General features: G+C 42.5%; 1 protein-coding gene across 1 annotated transcript; it reads right to left on the reverse strand.

Annotated features, from left to right (window-relative positions):
• Window positions 1-298: 298 nt before the first annotated feature.
• Window positions 299-9,614, reverse strand: C5H10orf53 (chromosome 5 C10orf53 homolog). The gene is made up of 3 exons (XM_057737341.1): window positions 9,518-9,614; window positions 1,334-1,453; window positions 299-662 (listed from the first exon to the last, which is right to left on the reverse strand). The coding sequence occupies exons 1-3, from the start codon at window positions 9,612-9,614 to the stop codon at window positions 598-600; spliced, it is 282 nt and encodes a 93-aa protein (XP_057593324.1). The 3' UTR covers window positions 299-597.
• Window positions 9,615-17,307: the final 7,693 nt, after the last annotated feature.

Below are 17,307 nucleotides of genomic sequence, written 5' to 3' on the forward strand. Positions count from 1 at the left end.
AGAAGGCAGATCATTTTCTTGTTTTAAAGGAGGATAAATGAAGATTTGCCATTAGGTAATTGTATATTAGCACGGTAAATATTATTTCATTGGGAGCAAGAAGTAAACCTGTAGGAATAGGCAGGTTTCCAAATACTGACATTAACTTTTGGTTCAGATTTTCAGAGCCCAGTGTTCTCCCTCCCACTATCCCCCTCCTGCCTTATCTTTAATTCTACCTCTTCCTAGCTCTTTGCTTACTATGGAGTGGAATCTCTGATGCTTCTGGCAACTTTGCGTTATTAGCAAGGGATGGCGCTTTGTTATTAGATTGCATTTTATTATTTCCTTCAGCTCAATGTGTACCTGATATTGGAAGGCTCTCCCTATGGGTTGAGACTGAGAGATGCTGCAAATGGTGTGGTTTTATTACTTTTGTGGGCCCCGTTTCCTTGCAGCCAGGTGAGAAACCTGTGCTGTGCTGGCTGAAGGACAGGGGGTATTGCCTTGTCTGAGCCCAGCATCCACGGCCCGGAATGGCTGCTTTTGCTTGTACTGCAGAATGGCTGGAGGCAGCTGCTCTTCTGTTGACTTGAGATGCCTGTTCCAACGAAGAGATCAGTAGGCATTTAGTACAGCTATCCTGGCCTCTTTGCACAGTGGGTCTAGTTTACCATCACCTCCTAGGGAAATAAATATAATTTTCTTTTAGCCAGCTTTCCATACAATGTCTTGTCATATAAGACATACATATGGCTTCCACTAGAAGATCATTTCCAAAGGTCCCAGGTGTGTAAATTATTAGCTAGCCTTTAACAGAGTATTAGTGGATTGGGAAAGCTTCTCTTTTGAGCAGGGTGAGGCATGCACGATGCCCACCTGCCAAGCCAGAAGCTCTCTGGGGCAAAGAAATCCACAGAACGTAGTCGACGATGCCATGCACTGCCGGCATATAGACTCTAATTGTCTTAGCCAGCCTAGATAGAATAATCAAATGGAACAAAAACCATTTTTAAGGCAAATAATAATAAAACACATTATTAAAATGAAAAACAACAAAACAATCTATTCTCTCTAAATTCGCACAGTTCCATTTCAAGTCTAGAGATAAAACTTCATTTTCTTTCCATCCCTCTTCTGTTCCCAGTGTTCTGGGAGGAAGCCTAGAGCATCAAGCACTTTACTGTGCATGGTTTAGGATGCGCTCATTCATGTGCCACAGAGCACGGGGCTTTGAGTAAGAATTTAAAACTCAGAAAGAAACCCAGTTTGAATCTGAGCAGGACACATCGACCACTTCAAGTAGAAATGGTAGTTCCCTAGAGAAGGCAAAATGCTGGTGGGAAGGACTTACCAAACTCTAAGTCTTTGATGTTACAGTGGAAGACAACTTCTCCATTCACCATGAGTTCCACCACGTTCCAGTCTTCTGTCTTCTCTAGAATGACCTGGTGTCCATCTTCGGCCAATACAGCTGGAAAAGATGGGGAAGGATATGGGTGCCACGGGGACAGATGAACCTGATATGCAGATGTCTTCATGGATGGCAGCGACTGGTCCGCTCTGCAGTTGTTCGTGGCTGTAACTCAACATCCCTGGTGGACACCCACTTGGCACCAGCCCTGATGTGCCCTCTGCTCTGCTGTGAAGCACAGCCAGAGACCTGAGAAATTTGGGGTTTGGTTGTGATTTGTCCCAGAGCCATATGATCAGTAAGAATATGCGCTTTCTCTAGGAAGAGTTTTTGAGACTTTCTTATGGAGGTGATACTCATTGTTGGAGGGGATATAGGGATATAGGTAAGTTCTTACCCTCACAGTGGAGATATAAATTTGGTCACCTTTCTGGAGGGCAATTTGGAAGTATACGCCAAAAGCCTCAAACACATCACAAAAATTAGAATTAAAAAATGATTCTAATCTCTGGCCCAGGAAATTGTACTTATAAGAAAGCTCCCTAAGGGAAAAATCAGAAATACAGGCAGACTTTTCCAACAAGATATTCCTTTCTGTAGTATTATAATAACAAAATACAGTGAATAACTTACATACCCAATAATAAGATGGTCAAGTAAATGGTGGCAAATGCATATGATGAGAATTTATTAACACATTTCAAAAAAGTTTATGAATTTTTAATAACAAGAAAAATATTTGTAATATAAGCAAAAATTCAGGGTACATGTATAATATATATTAAAATATGTATTCAGTATAATTAAAGTATGTGTGTATACTAGGAAAAAAGAAAATATCCAGTGGCTATCTCCCTGCAGTGAGATTATGAGGAACTTAAAAAAAATTCTTTTAGCATATTCTAGATATTCTATAACAATCAGGAAAAAATTTATTTTAAAGACAATGGACTAAATTTTTATTCTACCTTTTGGAATCTGCACTTCGGCTGTTACTTACATTCAACAGCTCCTTCCCTAGAGATCAGCTACAGGAAAATTGTTAGATTTATTCTCTATTGTGGAAACGCAAGGGTATATGGGTTTAGGAGAAATGATGTTCATGGAACAGCCTGAAGCTCTGTTATCTCCAACACGTTTCTCCCCAAGTTTCCTGATATGTGACCTATAACCTTGGTGTTACAGTTGGTGCACTAAATCACCACATTTGGCAGTCTTCATTTGTTGGTGAGAATTTTGGTTAGGATGGAAAGAGAAATCAGATGGGGGGCGTGTTTTTTAAAGTCTTAGCATTTCAATCAGTCTTATGAGGAGAAAAGCAAACAGCTATGTCAGTTAATTGCACTTAATTACAGAGACAATTGCTGTTTCAGAATGTTGGCATGTCCACTTCTTCATCTTTCAATCAGTTCAAGAACATCCAGCCCCAGCTGTGAACATTTTAATTGCGTGATTTTAATTTCACTTCTGGAAAGGAACTTCAGAAAGCAACTCAGCGAGGATCTCCATTAACAAGACAGCGCTCCTTGGGCACCCAGTGGTGGCCCTAATTGTCCTTGCGGCTGCTAACACCTCTCTCTACAGAATACCCACACCTTCTTCTTTGGCATATTTATGTTATTGTATCCTATTTGTCTTGTTCTTAAGCATCTTTGGAGGAAGGTGCTCAGTTTGGACCAGTGACTTGTTTAAATGACGCAGCCCACCCAGTTTGGAATGACCAGTGAATCATCTAGGAGGCATAAAGGCAGTCTATGGGCAGAGATTTCTGGGGATAAAACACTCCCCCCAGCAGCACCCCCTCTGGAGAGGGGAGTTATAGCCAGAGAGGGAAAAGCTGCAAGCTGGTACGTAGGAGGCAACTTGGCCTCCATGACCTTGACTTTGCACTGTCTGAAGACGCTGCTGGCACATGTACTTCAATTTGATTGTGAGAAATCAGGAACAAAACAGCTTCTCCACGCCTACCTTACACCTCACCTCTGGGGGCAAGGTGCTCCCTCTGTCCTAATAACACACAACACCAGCTCTCTAAGGCCTGGGGGTTCTGGAGAGGAGGGGTGCAGGCTCCATCTGGGGCTGGTCCCTGTGACCACAGTGTAAGGGAGGAAGGGCTGTGTAGAAGGAGACCTGGGAAGGTGTGCACCCCACAGCCTGCTATGGCCCTTTCCCTGCAGGGCACATCTCACCAAGCCTCATGTAGCATCGGGGTTTGGGGTTTGTTTTATGAGCACAGCAGCACTCCCTCATGGCAAGGTTTACCCAAGAAATAGGGTTTGATCCACTGAATAACCTACCCTATGGAGGCGGAGGCAGTGCCCCAAAACGGAATCTGCCTCAATATCTGAGCAAATGAAACCCCACAGGAAGAAATACTCTTAACAGAGTATGTCATTCCTCACTTTACCTTCTAAAGCCCTGTGTCTCCTCCACTGACCACAATCCATCCCCCACCCCCACCCCCGGGCCGGGTGTTAACATAGCTTGTTGAATGAACGAGCTCAGAAGGGCGCTAGGCACCTCTGACGACTCTTTTGGACTCAAGTGATGTAAATCTGAGTCTTACTGAAGCGATAAGCCACCTCTGAGTCTACTTCATCTATTCATCCTCAGGATGCCTGTCCCCTTCTCACCACTCCAGGATGTGTTGAACCCAGCCATAGGACGGCCAGTGCAGGCTTAAGGGATCCAACTCAGAGAAGCACCAGAATTCCTGCAGCTCATCTAAATGCCACCTCTCTACATGGAGGACCCATTTTTTCATATGAGCTGCTATGGGTTGTCTATTCAAAGAAAGGTCAGATAAATATACTCCATGCAACAAAGTCTTTGCAAAGGCAGTGGCTAAACTCCAGCATAAATCAACCAGAAGCTGTAAGGCCACCCGCAGAAAGCCTGAGTCTTTGAAGTGGCACCTCCATTCTTCAAGGGGGATCTGGGTGAACTGGAAGGATATGGAAAAGCCTTCCTCTTCTCAGTACTGGTGGAATTGTGTGCCATCTGCAAGTGATTTACATGCTGCTGGTTAGGAAGCCAAGGCAAACAGGCGGGCATCTCCCCCTCCTCTGTTCGGCACAGATGCAAAGCTGATGACCATTAATGTGTGCAGCTAATGCATAGCTAGGGACAGGAGGATGGCACACAGAGCATCTTCGCTAAATATGGATGGATCCTATTCTTATGAGTCATTTCCTTTTTAGCAGGTCATTTGGCAGACGTAAGTGCAGCAGTCAAGGCCAACCATGGCGGGGAAAATTAATTAACACTTTTTGTTAAGCATTAGTTTGTTTAGTTTCGTCAGTATTGAGGCCATAGTCAGGACATTTTTGGTGAGCTATTATAATTCATGGGTAATAAAGAACTAAACTTTTCAGATTGCTTAAGGCATGGTAAGTTTCAAAGCCAGCAGGGTTTCAGGAAATGATAAATGCCTATGATTTTTAAAGAAACACAAGAACTCAGAGGCAGACTTTACAGATGAGAGCCTGCAAATGCACCACTCTGTGCTTGGTGTGATGTTAATTGGGTCTAAAGTGATGGGGGGAGTGATGGACAGAGACAGAGGAGCAGATGCTCCCTGCTTTGCTTCTGTTAACACCCTGGCGTTTGTCACCAGCCCTCGGTAAATGTTGGCTGCCAGTATTATATGAATTACCATTCAGGGATATACAAAGCTAACTTTACAAATCAACCACCTGGACTTCCCAGGTGGCGCAGTGTTTAAGAATCCTCCTGCCAATGTAGGGGACACCGGTTCGATCCCTAGTCTGGGAAGATCCCACATGCCGTGGAGCAACTAAGCCCGTGCACCACAACCACTGAGCCTGCACTGTAGAGCCTGAGAAACACAGCTACTGAAGCCTGTGCGCCTAGAGCCTGTGCGCTGCAACAAGAGAAGCCGCTGCAATGAGAAGCCAGTGCACTGCAATGAAGAGTAGCCCCTGCGCTCTGCAACTAGAAGCCTGTGCGCAGCAACAGACCCAATGCAGCCAATAAACAAACAAACAAACAAACAAAACAACCACCTGCTGATACCTTGCACTACTCAAGTCTTCAACCATAAAAATTCTCCACTTGATCTTCTCAAAATACTCCTTCACCTCCCCTACTGTGGGAAGAGATGCCTGGGCTCTTTATTTCCTTATCTCTACCCACTCCTTTACCTCCTGCAGTTGGAGACTCAGCCCACCTTCTCCTGAATCTGCGCCCTCAGAAGCAAATACCCATCAACACATTCAGTTCTCCCCTGCCGTTCCAGCAGATTGATGCTCTGACCTATCTCCTTTCCTGCTTCTTAAAATATTTGTGCTGGTAAAAAAAATATTTTAAACTCTAAAATTTTACCAGATTGTAAATGTAATGCAGACCAATGATTTCTTAAAAGCATTAAAAATTATAGAAAAGTAAAGGACACAAGTTTAAAAATCACCTACAATTCTTCCTCTTCTCCTCCCTCTCCTTTTGTCTTTCTCAATGGAAGTGAGCTCATAGCATACATAAAATTCAGGAATATGCCTTATTTCTTTAACACAATATTGTGCTGATCCAGCCCTGTCAGTATACATAGATCTGTCATGTTGCATTTCACATGACAGATGTACTGCAGTATATTCAGTCATTCCTTTTTCTGGTTGTTTCCAATTTTTCATGATGACAAAGGAATGCAGAAAATCTTCATGGGCATGCTTCCATGTACATGTGAGAGTTTATCTATCTATCATCTATCTATCTATATCTATCTATCTATCATCTATCTATCTATCTATGAAACTGAGAAATGGAATAGCTGGATTCTACAGTACATGGTTAAATTTTAAGACACTTTCAGGTTGCCCTCCAAAGTGACTGTGCCAACTTCCCCTCCCATCACCAGTCTCTGCAAACACTCTTTCTATGTCCTTCATCAACCATGAATTCATCTTTTTCTAGAGATAACCCCTGCTAACAGTTTGGTGCCCGTTAGCCATTTTCTTCTCGAAATTCTCATGTCACTTGCCTCCTGTGCCTCCAGGTTCTATTCTACCTTGCAGCCCTCAGAGGGACCACTGCACATGTCCTGTGGTCTGCCCGGTTCTGACTTTCCTTGCTTTCTCCACAGTTTCACCTTCTGTGGTTCCAGTGTTTGCTCTATGCAGGTTCATTTTAGCTAATATTTATCAATCCTTAAGATATGCCAGGCACAGTTCCAGACTCTGGGACACAGCGGAGAACAGAACAAACAAGAATCTCTGCTCCCTTGACGCATCCATCCTGGCAGGAGAGAAGGATAACAAGAGAAATAGGTGAAATATATGTTATGTTGGGGACTAATGAGCACTAGGAAGAAATGCAAGAGGAGGCGAGGGAGATAAGGAAGAGGGAGGCTGAGGGAGCTGTTGACATTGTCAATGGAGTTGCTCAAGGAAGACCTGTCTGTGAAAGTGACTTTTGAGAAAGATCTGAAGGCTGAGAGAGTAAACTGTAAAGACCATGCCAGAATCTGGACAAAGAGCCTCCTAAGTGGAGCAACTTGCAAGCTCTGAGGTGAAGTGGGCTAGGAGTGTTCAAGGTCAGTGAGGGGGCCGGTATGGCTGGAGCAGAGTGAGTGAGGGGAGAGGATAAGCAGCGATAGGAGGAAATGAAGTCGGGGAGGTCATTAGGAGCCTGGCAGGCCACTGCAAGCCTTTGGCTTCTACGTTGAGTGAGCTAGGAGCAACGAGAATGTTCTCAGAGGCGAGGGCCATGCTCTGACATCACCTGGCTTTGAGAACAGACTGCAGGGGACAAGGTGGTTGCAAGGGGCTCAGTGAGGAGGCCAGGGCAGTGGTCCAGGCAGGAGATGACTGACGGCGGCTTGGACAAAGGAGCAGGGGTCAGTAGTAGGGAGGATAAGACGTGGTTGAATTCTGTTGGGAGGCTTTGAAGATACAGCCAACAGAATGTGCTGCTAGACTAAATGGGGAGTGTGAGGGAAAGAGAGGGGAGAAAGATGCCTGCAAGGTTTTTAGCTTGATTAAGTGAAAGAGTGGTGCTGCTACGAACCAAGATGGAAAGAATGCAGGAGGGACTGATGAGTATTAGAAGGCTGGTTTAGAAATTTTGGACATATTGGTCCGAGATGCCTACTAAGCATCCCAATGACAATGAGAGGTCCTCATTGCAGATGTATGATTTATGAATCTTTTCTCCCATTCTATGGATTGCCTTTTCACTCTCTTAGTAAGTGTCCTTTGATGCATAAAAGTTTTTAATTTTAATGAAGTTCAATTGTTTTGGTTTTTCTTTTGTTGCCTATACGTTTGGTGTTTAAGAGATACTTGCCAAATCTAAGGTCACTCAGACCTGCCCATAGGTTTTCTTCTAAACTTAGACCTCTGATCCATTTTGAGTTAATTTTTATGTGTGGTATAAGGGTCTAACTTCATTCAAAAGATATTCATGTGGATATCCAGTTTTCCCAGTACAATTTGTTAAAGAGACTGTAATTTGCTCATTGAATAGTCCTGACTCTCATGACAAAAGTGAATTGACTATAAATGTGATGGTTTACTTCTGGACTCTTGATTCTATTCCATTGGTCTATATGTTTATCCTTATGACAGTACTACACTATTTTGATTACTGTAACTTTGAGTAAGTTATGAAATCAGCAAGTGTGATACCTCCAACTTTGTTCTTTCTCAAGATTGTTTGGGCTAATCTCAGTCCCTTGAAATTACCTATGAATTTTAGGATGAGTTTTTCCATTTCTGCAAAAACACCACTATTGAGATTTTGATTGGAATTGCATTGAATCTGTATACTGCTTTGGGAAGTATTGTCAACTTAACAATATTAAGTCTTTCAACCTATGCACATGGTATATTTTCCCATTTACTTAGGCTTTCTTTAAATTCTTTCAGCAAATTTTGTAGTTTTCAGTGTATAAGATTTATACTTCCTTGGTTAAATCTGTTCATATGTGTTTTGTTCTTTTAAATGCTATCGTCAGTTGAATTGTTAATTTCATTTTCAGATTGTTCGTTGCTACTTACAGAAATACAATTGATTTTTGTGTGTTGGTTTTGTATACTTAAGCTGTGCTGACTTTATTAGCTCAAACAGTGCTTTTAGTGAACTCTAGGGCTTTCTAGTCAGACACTGACTGGATTGGGAGCACATCCCTCTGACCCTCACCTCCCATCTCCATCCTCGCAGGGAGTACGGTTACTTTTACTTTAATCCACCACCCCTTTATGGCTGTCCTGGTCCAAACTACTATCATCTCTTCCCTGGACCACCCCAACAGCCCCTTAACTCCTTGCTTGCACTCTCGCCCCCCTCTAATCTGCTCTACTCACAGCGGCCACAGCGTTATTCCTCTGCCTAATACTATACAGCCCTGCAGGACCTGGCCCCCATTCACCTCTTCGACCTCCTCCTCCTCCCATCAGTTCAATAAATACGTAGGTCATTTGTTCATACTTCCAGCCTTTCCTTTTACCTGGTTGGTTTCTCTGCACTCTTTAAAGCTCAACTCGAATGTAATTCAGGCACGTAAACCTTTCCAGATCTCTCCCCTCTCCCCTCCAATTATGATCTGTGGCAGGTCCCACTACGGTTATGCTCCTCTGTCAGAGCCTTGGCACACCTGTCAAGTAGCAGTCAACAATGACACAGTCACTTCGAGGACACACTTTGTTCACCAGTGTGTCCCCAGGGCATGGAAGAGTGTCCAACACATATTACATGCTCAATAAATGTTTGTTGCGTGAATGAATGATCAAGGGACAGACTCTGTCATTTTTCAGCCATATGACCTTGGAAAAGTCACTTAATATTCCTGCTCTTCAGTTTCCCAATGTGTAAGGCAGGGTGTGTAATCTTTTCTATCCAGGTAATTTGCATTTACTACCCAGCACCCAGTGGGCTTACAGGATATGTTTGTTCCCACTCTAATATTGAGGCAGCAGAAGCCAGAGGAAGAGAGTAAAACATCCTGCAGCTGTGGGGGTTAGGGAAGACTTTCCAGAGGAAGCAGCACTTGGTCTAGGTCTGAGGAAGGAAGGAAGTCTAGGCAGAGGGCATGGCCTGCACAGATGCTCAGAGCCTGGGGTGCACCTGGACGCACGCAGCTAGGTGGTCCTTTGGCGCTCAGCTGCCTACCTAGCAGGCCTTCCAGGCGGTAGGTGCGGTGCTCCACTGGCAGCCCCACTGAGCTGTAGGGCCCATAGCGCATAATGACCAATGCATTCCTGGGCATGGCCGGGCCTCCTGCCGGGGTGACCGCACAATACACACTGCTAGGCAACTGCTTTTCGGGCCCTTGGGGGTGGGCCTGGGCCTGCGTGGGTGGGCGGGGCCACGGAGGATGGGGGCGGAGCTGCAGGATCCGTTGCCTCCCAGGTGCCCTGTTGACAGCCTGGCGTGGGAACTGGGTGTGAGGAATCTCCCTTCTCGAATGCCTGCACCAACCACCGGGTGTCCACCTGTGGGGTGCAAAAAGGTGCAGTGGTGGTCAGAGGCTACTTGCTCTCGCGACCCTCACAGCCAGGTAAACACGGAATTTCAACCTGTTACGGCAAGTGTTGATATATAACAACAGTAGCCTACATTTCCAGCTAATTACAGAAAATACGTGTCAGGCGGCAAACTAAACACTTTCTATGTTATCTCGTGTAATCATTTTACCGTTTCTATGAAGCAGGTTGTATTTTGTATTTACAAAATTGTCAGAGGGGCCAACTAACCTTCCCAGGCAAGTCAGGCATGTGGCAGGCATTGGAAACCTTTGTAAGGTATGTATAGGTATCTTTTTACTTACCTTGTCTGGGATTTGTTGGGATTCTTGAAACTTTGAATTTAAATCCTTCATCTGTTTTTGAAAATACTTGAGCCATTCTCTCTTCACATATTGCTTTACTTTTCAGGGACTTCAGTTAATGTATATTAGACTTTCTCAAAGTATTCTCACTGTATTCCCGCTGTATTCTTCTCACTGTCTCTTCTCTCCTGTGTTTTTCTCTCTTTCTTCCATGCTTCTTTTGGGATTGTATGTATGTGTGTATTCATTCATTCACTCGTTCATTTTAACCTATAATCCAGTTTACGAATTTTCTCTGCAATTGTGTCTTTTTTTTCATTTATGTATTTTTTCCCTGTTTTTAATTGGAGTATGGTTGTTTTACAGTGTTGAGTTAGTTTCTACTGTACAGTGGAGTTCTCTGTGCTATACAGCAGGTTCTCATTATTTATCTATTTTATACACATTAGTGTATATGTGTTAATCCCAATCTCTCAATTCATCCCACCCCCCATCTCCCCTCTTAGTGTCCGTATGTTTGTCCTCTACATCTGTGTCTCTATTTCTGCTTTTGCAGTTGTGTCTTAAATGCTATCGAAGCCATCAATCTGGTCATTTATTTCAGTTATTTTTCAACTCTAGAATTTTAGTTTGGTTCCTTTGCAAATTTGCTCTGCCACTTTTTATAGAATTCAGTTTCTTGCCAAGTTTTTTAGCTTTGGTTTTATCTTCTTGATCATAGTAAAAATACTTGTTTTATAGTCTGTGTTTGGGAATTCCACCCTCTGGAGACCCTGTGTGTCTGTTTCTGTTGTTATTTCTGCTAGCTTCTGTCATTTTGTCTTGTCTCCTAGAGTGCTGTTTCCTTTAATTTTGTACTGGACATTGTATTGGAAAAATTATTTGTAGAAATAATTTGAGGCCAAGAATGATGTTATTTTCCTCTATAAAAGATTTTATTTTTCACTTCTTCGCAGTCCTGGTAGCACCAGCAACCCAGGATCATCTTAATGCAGTTTCAGGGTTTGAGATTTGCTGAGCCATCCAGATGGCCTGAAACTGAGCTGCAGTCCATGTGGAGGTTGGTATTTTTATATTTTTTCCTCATTTCTGTAGTGCAGTCTTTTTGTATCCTAGCCCAGTGAGGGTGGTAGATTATCAGGGTTCCCCCTTGGTGGTATTAGACTCCAGTTTTTGTAAGCCTAACTGCAAACTCTAGATTGCATCTCATCTTCTAGGTTGCCTATTCAAGATCACCAGATAGCTCCAGAGAAAAAGTATCTCCAGTTCTGTGCTTACTCTCATCCTCTTCCTCATCTTAGTCCAGTTGGCTCTTTTATGATTTTCAAGAAGATTTTTAAAAAACATATATGCCAGATTTTTGAAGATGTCTTATGTAGGAAGCATAGTCTGAATTAAACTTTACCGTTATCGGAAACAGAAGTTCCCCCATTGAGAATTTTGCCAAAGTTGCATTGAATTTAGAGATCAGTTTGGGGAAAACTGAGTCTTTCTGAGGCTTTCCTATTTATTATATTGAAATACCTCTCCTTTATTTAGATCTTCTTCAATGTCTTTAAGTATCATTTATTATTATCTACGTATGGCTCTGCATGTCTTTTGTTAGATTTATTGCAAGGTTCTATTGTTGTCATGTATTTTGCATTGTGATTTTAGTGTTGTTTAAAATGAAGTTGACTTTTATATATTGATCTTATACAAGTTACCTTGGTTGTTTCTTATGATTTCTATTAATTTATTTGTAGATTCTTTTGGGTTTTCTATGTGGACAGTCACATTGTCTGCAAATGATAGTTTCATTTACTTAAGCCTTTCTTCTTATTGCACAGGCTAGAACCTCTAGTGCAGTGATGAATAGAAGTGATAATATTGCCTATCCTCTCTTTACCCTGATTTTAAAGGATAGAAAATATTTCCAGTATTTCCCTATTTAGGATGATGTATATTATATGTTTTTTGTAGATCTTTGCCAAGCTAAGTTGTTTTCTAATTCCATTTTACTATAAATTTTTTAAAATTATGAATAACTGTTGAATTTTTTGAACATATTTTAGTGATTTTAATGATTAGAATGATCCTATTATTTTTATTTAAGCTGTTGATGAGTAAATGACCTTTAGATATCTTCTAATATTAAAATACTTTGCATTCTTAGAAAAGCCTGAATTGATCACGAGTGTATTATCTCATATTCTGTTAGAATTTGTTTGCTAGTATTTCATTTAGGATTTTTGGATATATATGCATGAATTAAATGGGCCTGTAGTTTTTCTTTATCGTATGTCCTAGTCTGATTTGGATATTAAAGTTACACTGGCTTCAGGGAATAAATAAGGGAGTATAGAAGAAGAGGGAATATCCCTTCATTTATTTTGTATACAACTGAAATGATCACTTCTTAGGATGTTTGGTAGAACATGTCTATAAAATTTAATGTTCTTCACACACCCCTTTTTTCCCCTGAGTGGGGAGGTTTTAAATTATCACTTCAGTTTATTTAAAATTTATGAGACTATTCATAAATTTTATTTCTTCTCACATCAGTTTTAGTAAATTATATTTTTCTAAGAATTTTTCTATTTTTAATCTGAGTTTTAAAATTTATTGGCATAAAGTGGTTGATGTATTTTTGTTATCTTCTTATTGTCTACTTTACTGTAGTTATGTCAGCTTTGTTTTCATAATATTATTTATTTCTGACTTCTTTATTCTATTGGTTTTCAGAGACTTGTTAGTTTTTTCAAAGAACCAACTTTTCCTTTATTTAGCTTCTCTATTGTTTTTTGTTTTCTCTTTCACTGACAGCTGTTTTTATCTTTTTGCTTTGTTTGAATTTACTGTTTCTTCTGCTTTCTTTGAGTCCACCGTTTGGTCCTTTTTCTTACTTTTAAAGTTATACTTAACTATCAAGTTTGAGTCTTTCCTCTTTGCTGATATAAGTATAAATTTCCCTCAAAGTGTCATTTTTGCTGTATCCCATAGGTTTTGATGTCTTTTTCAAGTATCTTTATTATCATCCTGCTCTAGGTATTTTAAAATTTCCGTTATTATTTCTTTTTTGACCATGAGTTTTAGAGTGCCTTGCTTTCTGGATTCTGTACTATTCCTAGCCATTTTCTCTTTGAATAGTGCTCTCCCCGCATTGTATCTAATCTCTCCTTGTGAACTCCTTCTGTATCCCTCCTGTATTTTAATTTTTAAAAATAATGTTAAACGTATCTATTTCACAGTTTCTCTCTGAGTCATCTCTTTTTTTCAGCCTTTGTGATGTTATTCACCTGCTTGTTTTATCTGCTGCTTTCCCTCCTGTGAGCTATTTCTTGTGCTGTTTGTATTTTTTGACTGTGAGCTCATCTTTAATGGAGTGTTTTCCCCCCGTGGGGGCTTGGTGTGTCCAGGGTTATGGAAGTGGTTTTGTATTTGATTCTGCTGAGGCCCTTTGAAGCTTACTGATCCAGCAATTTAAATAAATTATTGGCTTGAAATTCCTGCTTTATAGAGAAGGTGTATACATTCGGATTCTACATCCACATATGGCACAAGCTTATGATTAAATTTCTCATGGATGTCTTTTTTCCAGCATCTGCAGCCCTGAGTGAATGGCATGGTTCATCATTGTTCCTCTGGCCTGATGGGAAGAGTGTTTCTAGTCCTTTTTACAGTGTTGGAACACCTCTCTGAGGTTCTGGTTTTGTGCGGGGCATGTAGCTGCATCTCCCACCTAGGCTGGGCTGAGGTTATGTCCTGTCAACTTGCAGGGATGGAAAAGCCCACTGTCCACCACTGGAGTCTGTGTCTGGCCCAGCACACCTTTAGCTACTGCTCACTGCTCTGTTATGAACAGCCTTTTTTTTTCTGGAAGGTGTGCATTTATTTTCTTTCTTTTGAACTTGACTATATATTTACATTTTCCCCCCTCTTTTTGTGTATGTTTTTAATAGGTGGAAGGGGCCCTTCTGTGTCCAACTCCTTAAATATAAGAAATGGAGACCAAGGACAGAACCCTGGGGTCCAATGACATAAAGAAACAGAAATAGGAAGTGAAACCCCACAAGGAGATGGAAAAAGCAATAAGAAAAGAACAAGGAGAGAGCTGGTCCTTAGGAAACAAGGGAGAACAGAGCTTTGAGAAAGGTCCTCTCACATGATGTGAAGCCAGCTTTTCCCCCAGATGCCATACTGTTCATCCTGCAGACTCAAGAGGCCTCTTTGGAAAGAAAACTCAGAGATACATAAAAGCAGGGAGACTGCCTGAATTTATAAAGGGAAACCGAGGTACTGGTTCTCCCTTTACCTCCAAGAAGAACTGCTTAGGAGTAATTTGGAAATTTGTGGCTGCTCTTGTGTACCTGGGGGGGACTTCTCCTTACATTTTTACCTGAATGTGCCAATGTCCACCTCGCAGGACCTTCAGAGACAAGAAGGGGGTGGCATTATTTTGCATGTTGGGGGTTGACTTGCCTGTTGGTACTCTTCTCTGTCACCTACATATAGTTATTTTGGGGCCACGTGTGATATATGTGATCAATAAGAGCAAACCCACATTACTTTCATCCTGTTCCTCCCCATCCCCTCCATTGCTCCTGGAATATTCTTAGCCATTATCTTTTTGGATAATGCTTTTCTGCATCCTAATCACACAAATTCATACACTTTAAGGTTCCATTTGGGCTTCTATTTGGAGGAATCTCAGCTCTGGTTCTGTGGATTCTTGAGGCTGTGGAGGGGGTGTTGCAGCTTGGAATATGTGCAGGGTGCAGGGTGCAGGGGTGTGCAGAGTGTAGGAACCTGTGTGCGCATGTACCTGTGAGCCTACAATAAGAATGTTAAGTTTTTACATCACTTCTAGGTTTTCAAACAATGACCCTCTTATGTCATCTTGCCACAACCCTGGAAATGCGTAGTGCTGATATCAACATACCCATTTTACAGATGAGGAAACTGAGGCCTGGAGAGGTGAAAGTGACATCTCAAAGTCACTCTATCTCTAACAGCAAGTTAGAGACAGAGCTAGGTCTATAGTTTAGGCATTCCACCTCTGAGCTTTATGCTTCTCCTTCCACCTCATTCTGCTTATGCATGTTCGTGCAGGTTTAAGTAGAGACACCCACCTCTACACCCAGGTTTCTGCCAACCTGATCACAAACATCCCATGAAGCCTCTCTGCCCCTCACCCCCACCCCATGGTGGCATGCTACACACTAGGAGAGACTAAGTTCCTTCCTCCCTTTTCTGTCCCAGCCCCTGTCCTTTAGACATCTGCCACTGTTGCTGTCAGACCTCAAAGGTGAATGAATTGTTCACCCAGCTCACAGAATTTACTACAAAATTTTTGTAGCATTTCTAGGTAGAAACAAGAGCCAACACCATCTTTCTTGGCATTACTTTTTATTGAATATAGACTTACAGTCTTCAAATAATTTTAATATAGTGCTTCAATATACAGTTCTTTAGTCATACATTTATTTCTTTAAAGCACAAAACTATAACTTAAAATTAAAAGGTTATAAATACACATGTGCATATTGCCATAAATCTAGAACTATTTTATAAAAATAGAACTCAAATATCAACTTTATTTCGGCAACTTAGCTATATTGTAAGGTGGCCACATACGTTTTTATTATGTATCACTCTCCCCCAAACGTCTATCTCCAAGTTTCATTTTCCATCCCTTTGGGGACACTAGGAACAGCCTCCTTTACCAGGGTCCCCACAGAGATGCCCATGGCCATGGCTCAGCGTTGCCTCTACAAAAAGGCTCAGTGCACCCACCTGAGGGGGAAGACCAGCTTCCAGCCCCTTCCTCAGAGGGAGGAGGTGTCCACTCCTGCCAAATGTCTGCCAGCCACACATGGTCGATATCTGAATATACAGTCAGTTTCCTTTCCCTATGCTCAGAGAATGGCAGACGTGAGTTTGGTTCTGTCAAATCAGTGTAGAAAGTTTGAAACAAACATTACCTGAACAATGCCTGCCGGGGTAACATCATCCTGACAGCGGGCACCGGTGCCCACCTGCTTGTGGAAAGCCCTTTACACACGTGATATATGATCCTGACAACCTCACACGGCCAGGACTCTCTTGTCCCCATTTGATGATGGGAGAATTTGCGTCTCTGGGATTTTAAGTCTCTTGGCTAAAGTCAGTGGGGCTTCCTGATCCCAAAACCAGAGCTCTCTGCCTGCCCAGAAATCCATGGAGAGAAACCTGAAGAGAACTCGGATCTTCACTGTGGTCATTTGGGGAGAACGTATAAGTGGCTTTGTGTCAATTTATAGCAGGTGGACAGCAGTTCCCCAAACATTCCCGGGACTCTTGGGCTGCACCTTTCCGGGGGGAGTAGGAGGGTGGACGTGTGAGGGAAGGAGCAGGGACCTGTAGAGCAATAATTTTGAAGGGGCAGTGCCAGAATCTCCCAGATCATCCAATAGAAATCCTCAAGCTATAACCAGGGATTCAAGGAATTCACTACTTTGGGCTGTTTGTGTTACAGATTGCCCAGCAAAGGTCAAAATGGCCACCCCATCTCAGCCCTCTCTGTTTCCATACAGGTCAAAGTGCAGAGAGATTGCCCAGTGGTCTGAAGAAAGGACACTGCAGGGTCCCTGGGCCAGAGTGGAGGGCTCAGAGTGATACAGTGCAGGATGGGCAGGGGCAGGGAGGCTTTTTCAGAAAACCCCTCAGGGAGCACAGCAGAACTCAATGTGATGGGAGCCCAATTCTGCACCTCTTCTGGACAGAGGCAGGCTGCCTCAGCTATTTGCAGTTTTGATTTTTCTGGTTGTTTTCCCATAAAAATATGCCCAGCAGAAAGTGCCTCTCACATCTCCTCCACGATCACAGCCTCCCCCACAGTCACAACCTCCGGACAGTCTCACCTCAGCTCTGTGGACTGTCTGCCCCTCTGTCAGGGTCGGCTCTGCACGCGGCCATTCCTTCCTCCCAGCCCCACTCTCCGTGAGCTGTGCCCTCAGCCCTCAGGGTGGAGAGCCCTGCCCTGGGCTCCTCCACGTGAGTTTTAGTCAGAATCCCTGGATGACATCCTCCACATAAAGAAGCCCTGCTGTCCAAGGGTATCCTGCTTAGGCCACTGAGATCATATTCTGAAATTAATGTCACAGTGGTTTTC

This window comes from Hippopotamus amphibius, chromosome 5 (assembly GCF_030028045.1).
Source record: "Hippopotamus amphibius kiboko isolate mHipAmp2 chromosome 5, mHipAmp2.hap2, whole genome shotgun sequence".
NCBI lineage: Eukaryota > Metazoa > Chordata > Mammalia > Artiodactyla > Hippopotamidae > Hippopotamus > Hippopotamus amphibius.

Bases quoted from the DNA above. Each gene is read 5' to 3' on its own strand.
- C5H10orf53 (XM_057737341.1), bottom strand. From the start codon at position 9,614: ATGCCCAGGAATGCATTGGTCATTATGCGCTATGGGCCCTACAGCTCA. The intron at 1,454-9,517 runs GTAGGCAGCTGA...CATCTTTTCCAG, and splicing joins CCGCCTGGAAGGCCTGCTAG to CTGTATTGGCCGAAGATGGA. The intron at 663-1,333 runs GTAAGTCCTTCC...TTATTTCCCTAG, and splicing joins CATCAAAGACTTAGAGTTTG to GAGGTGATGGTAAACTAGAC.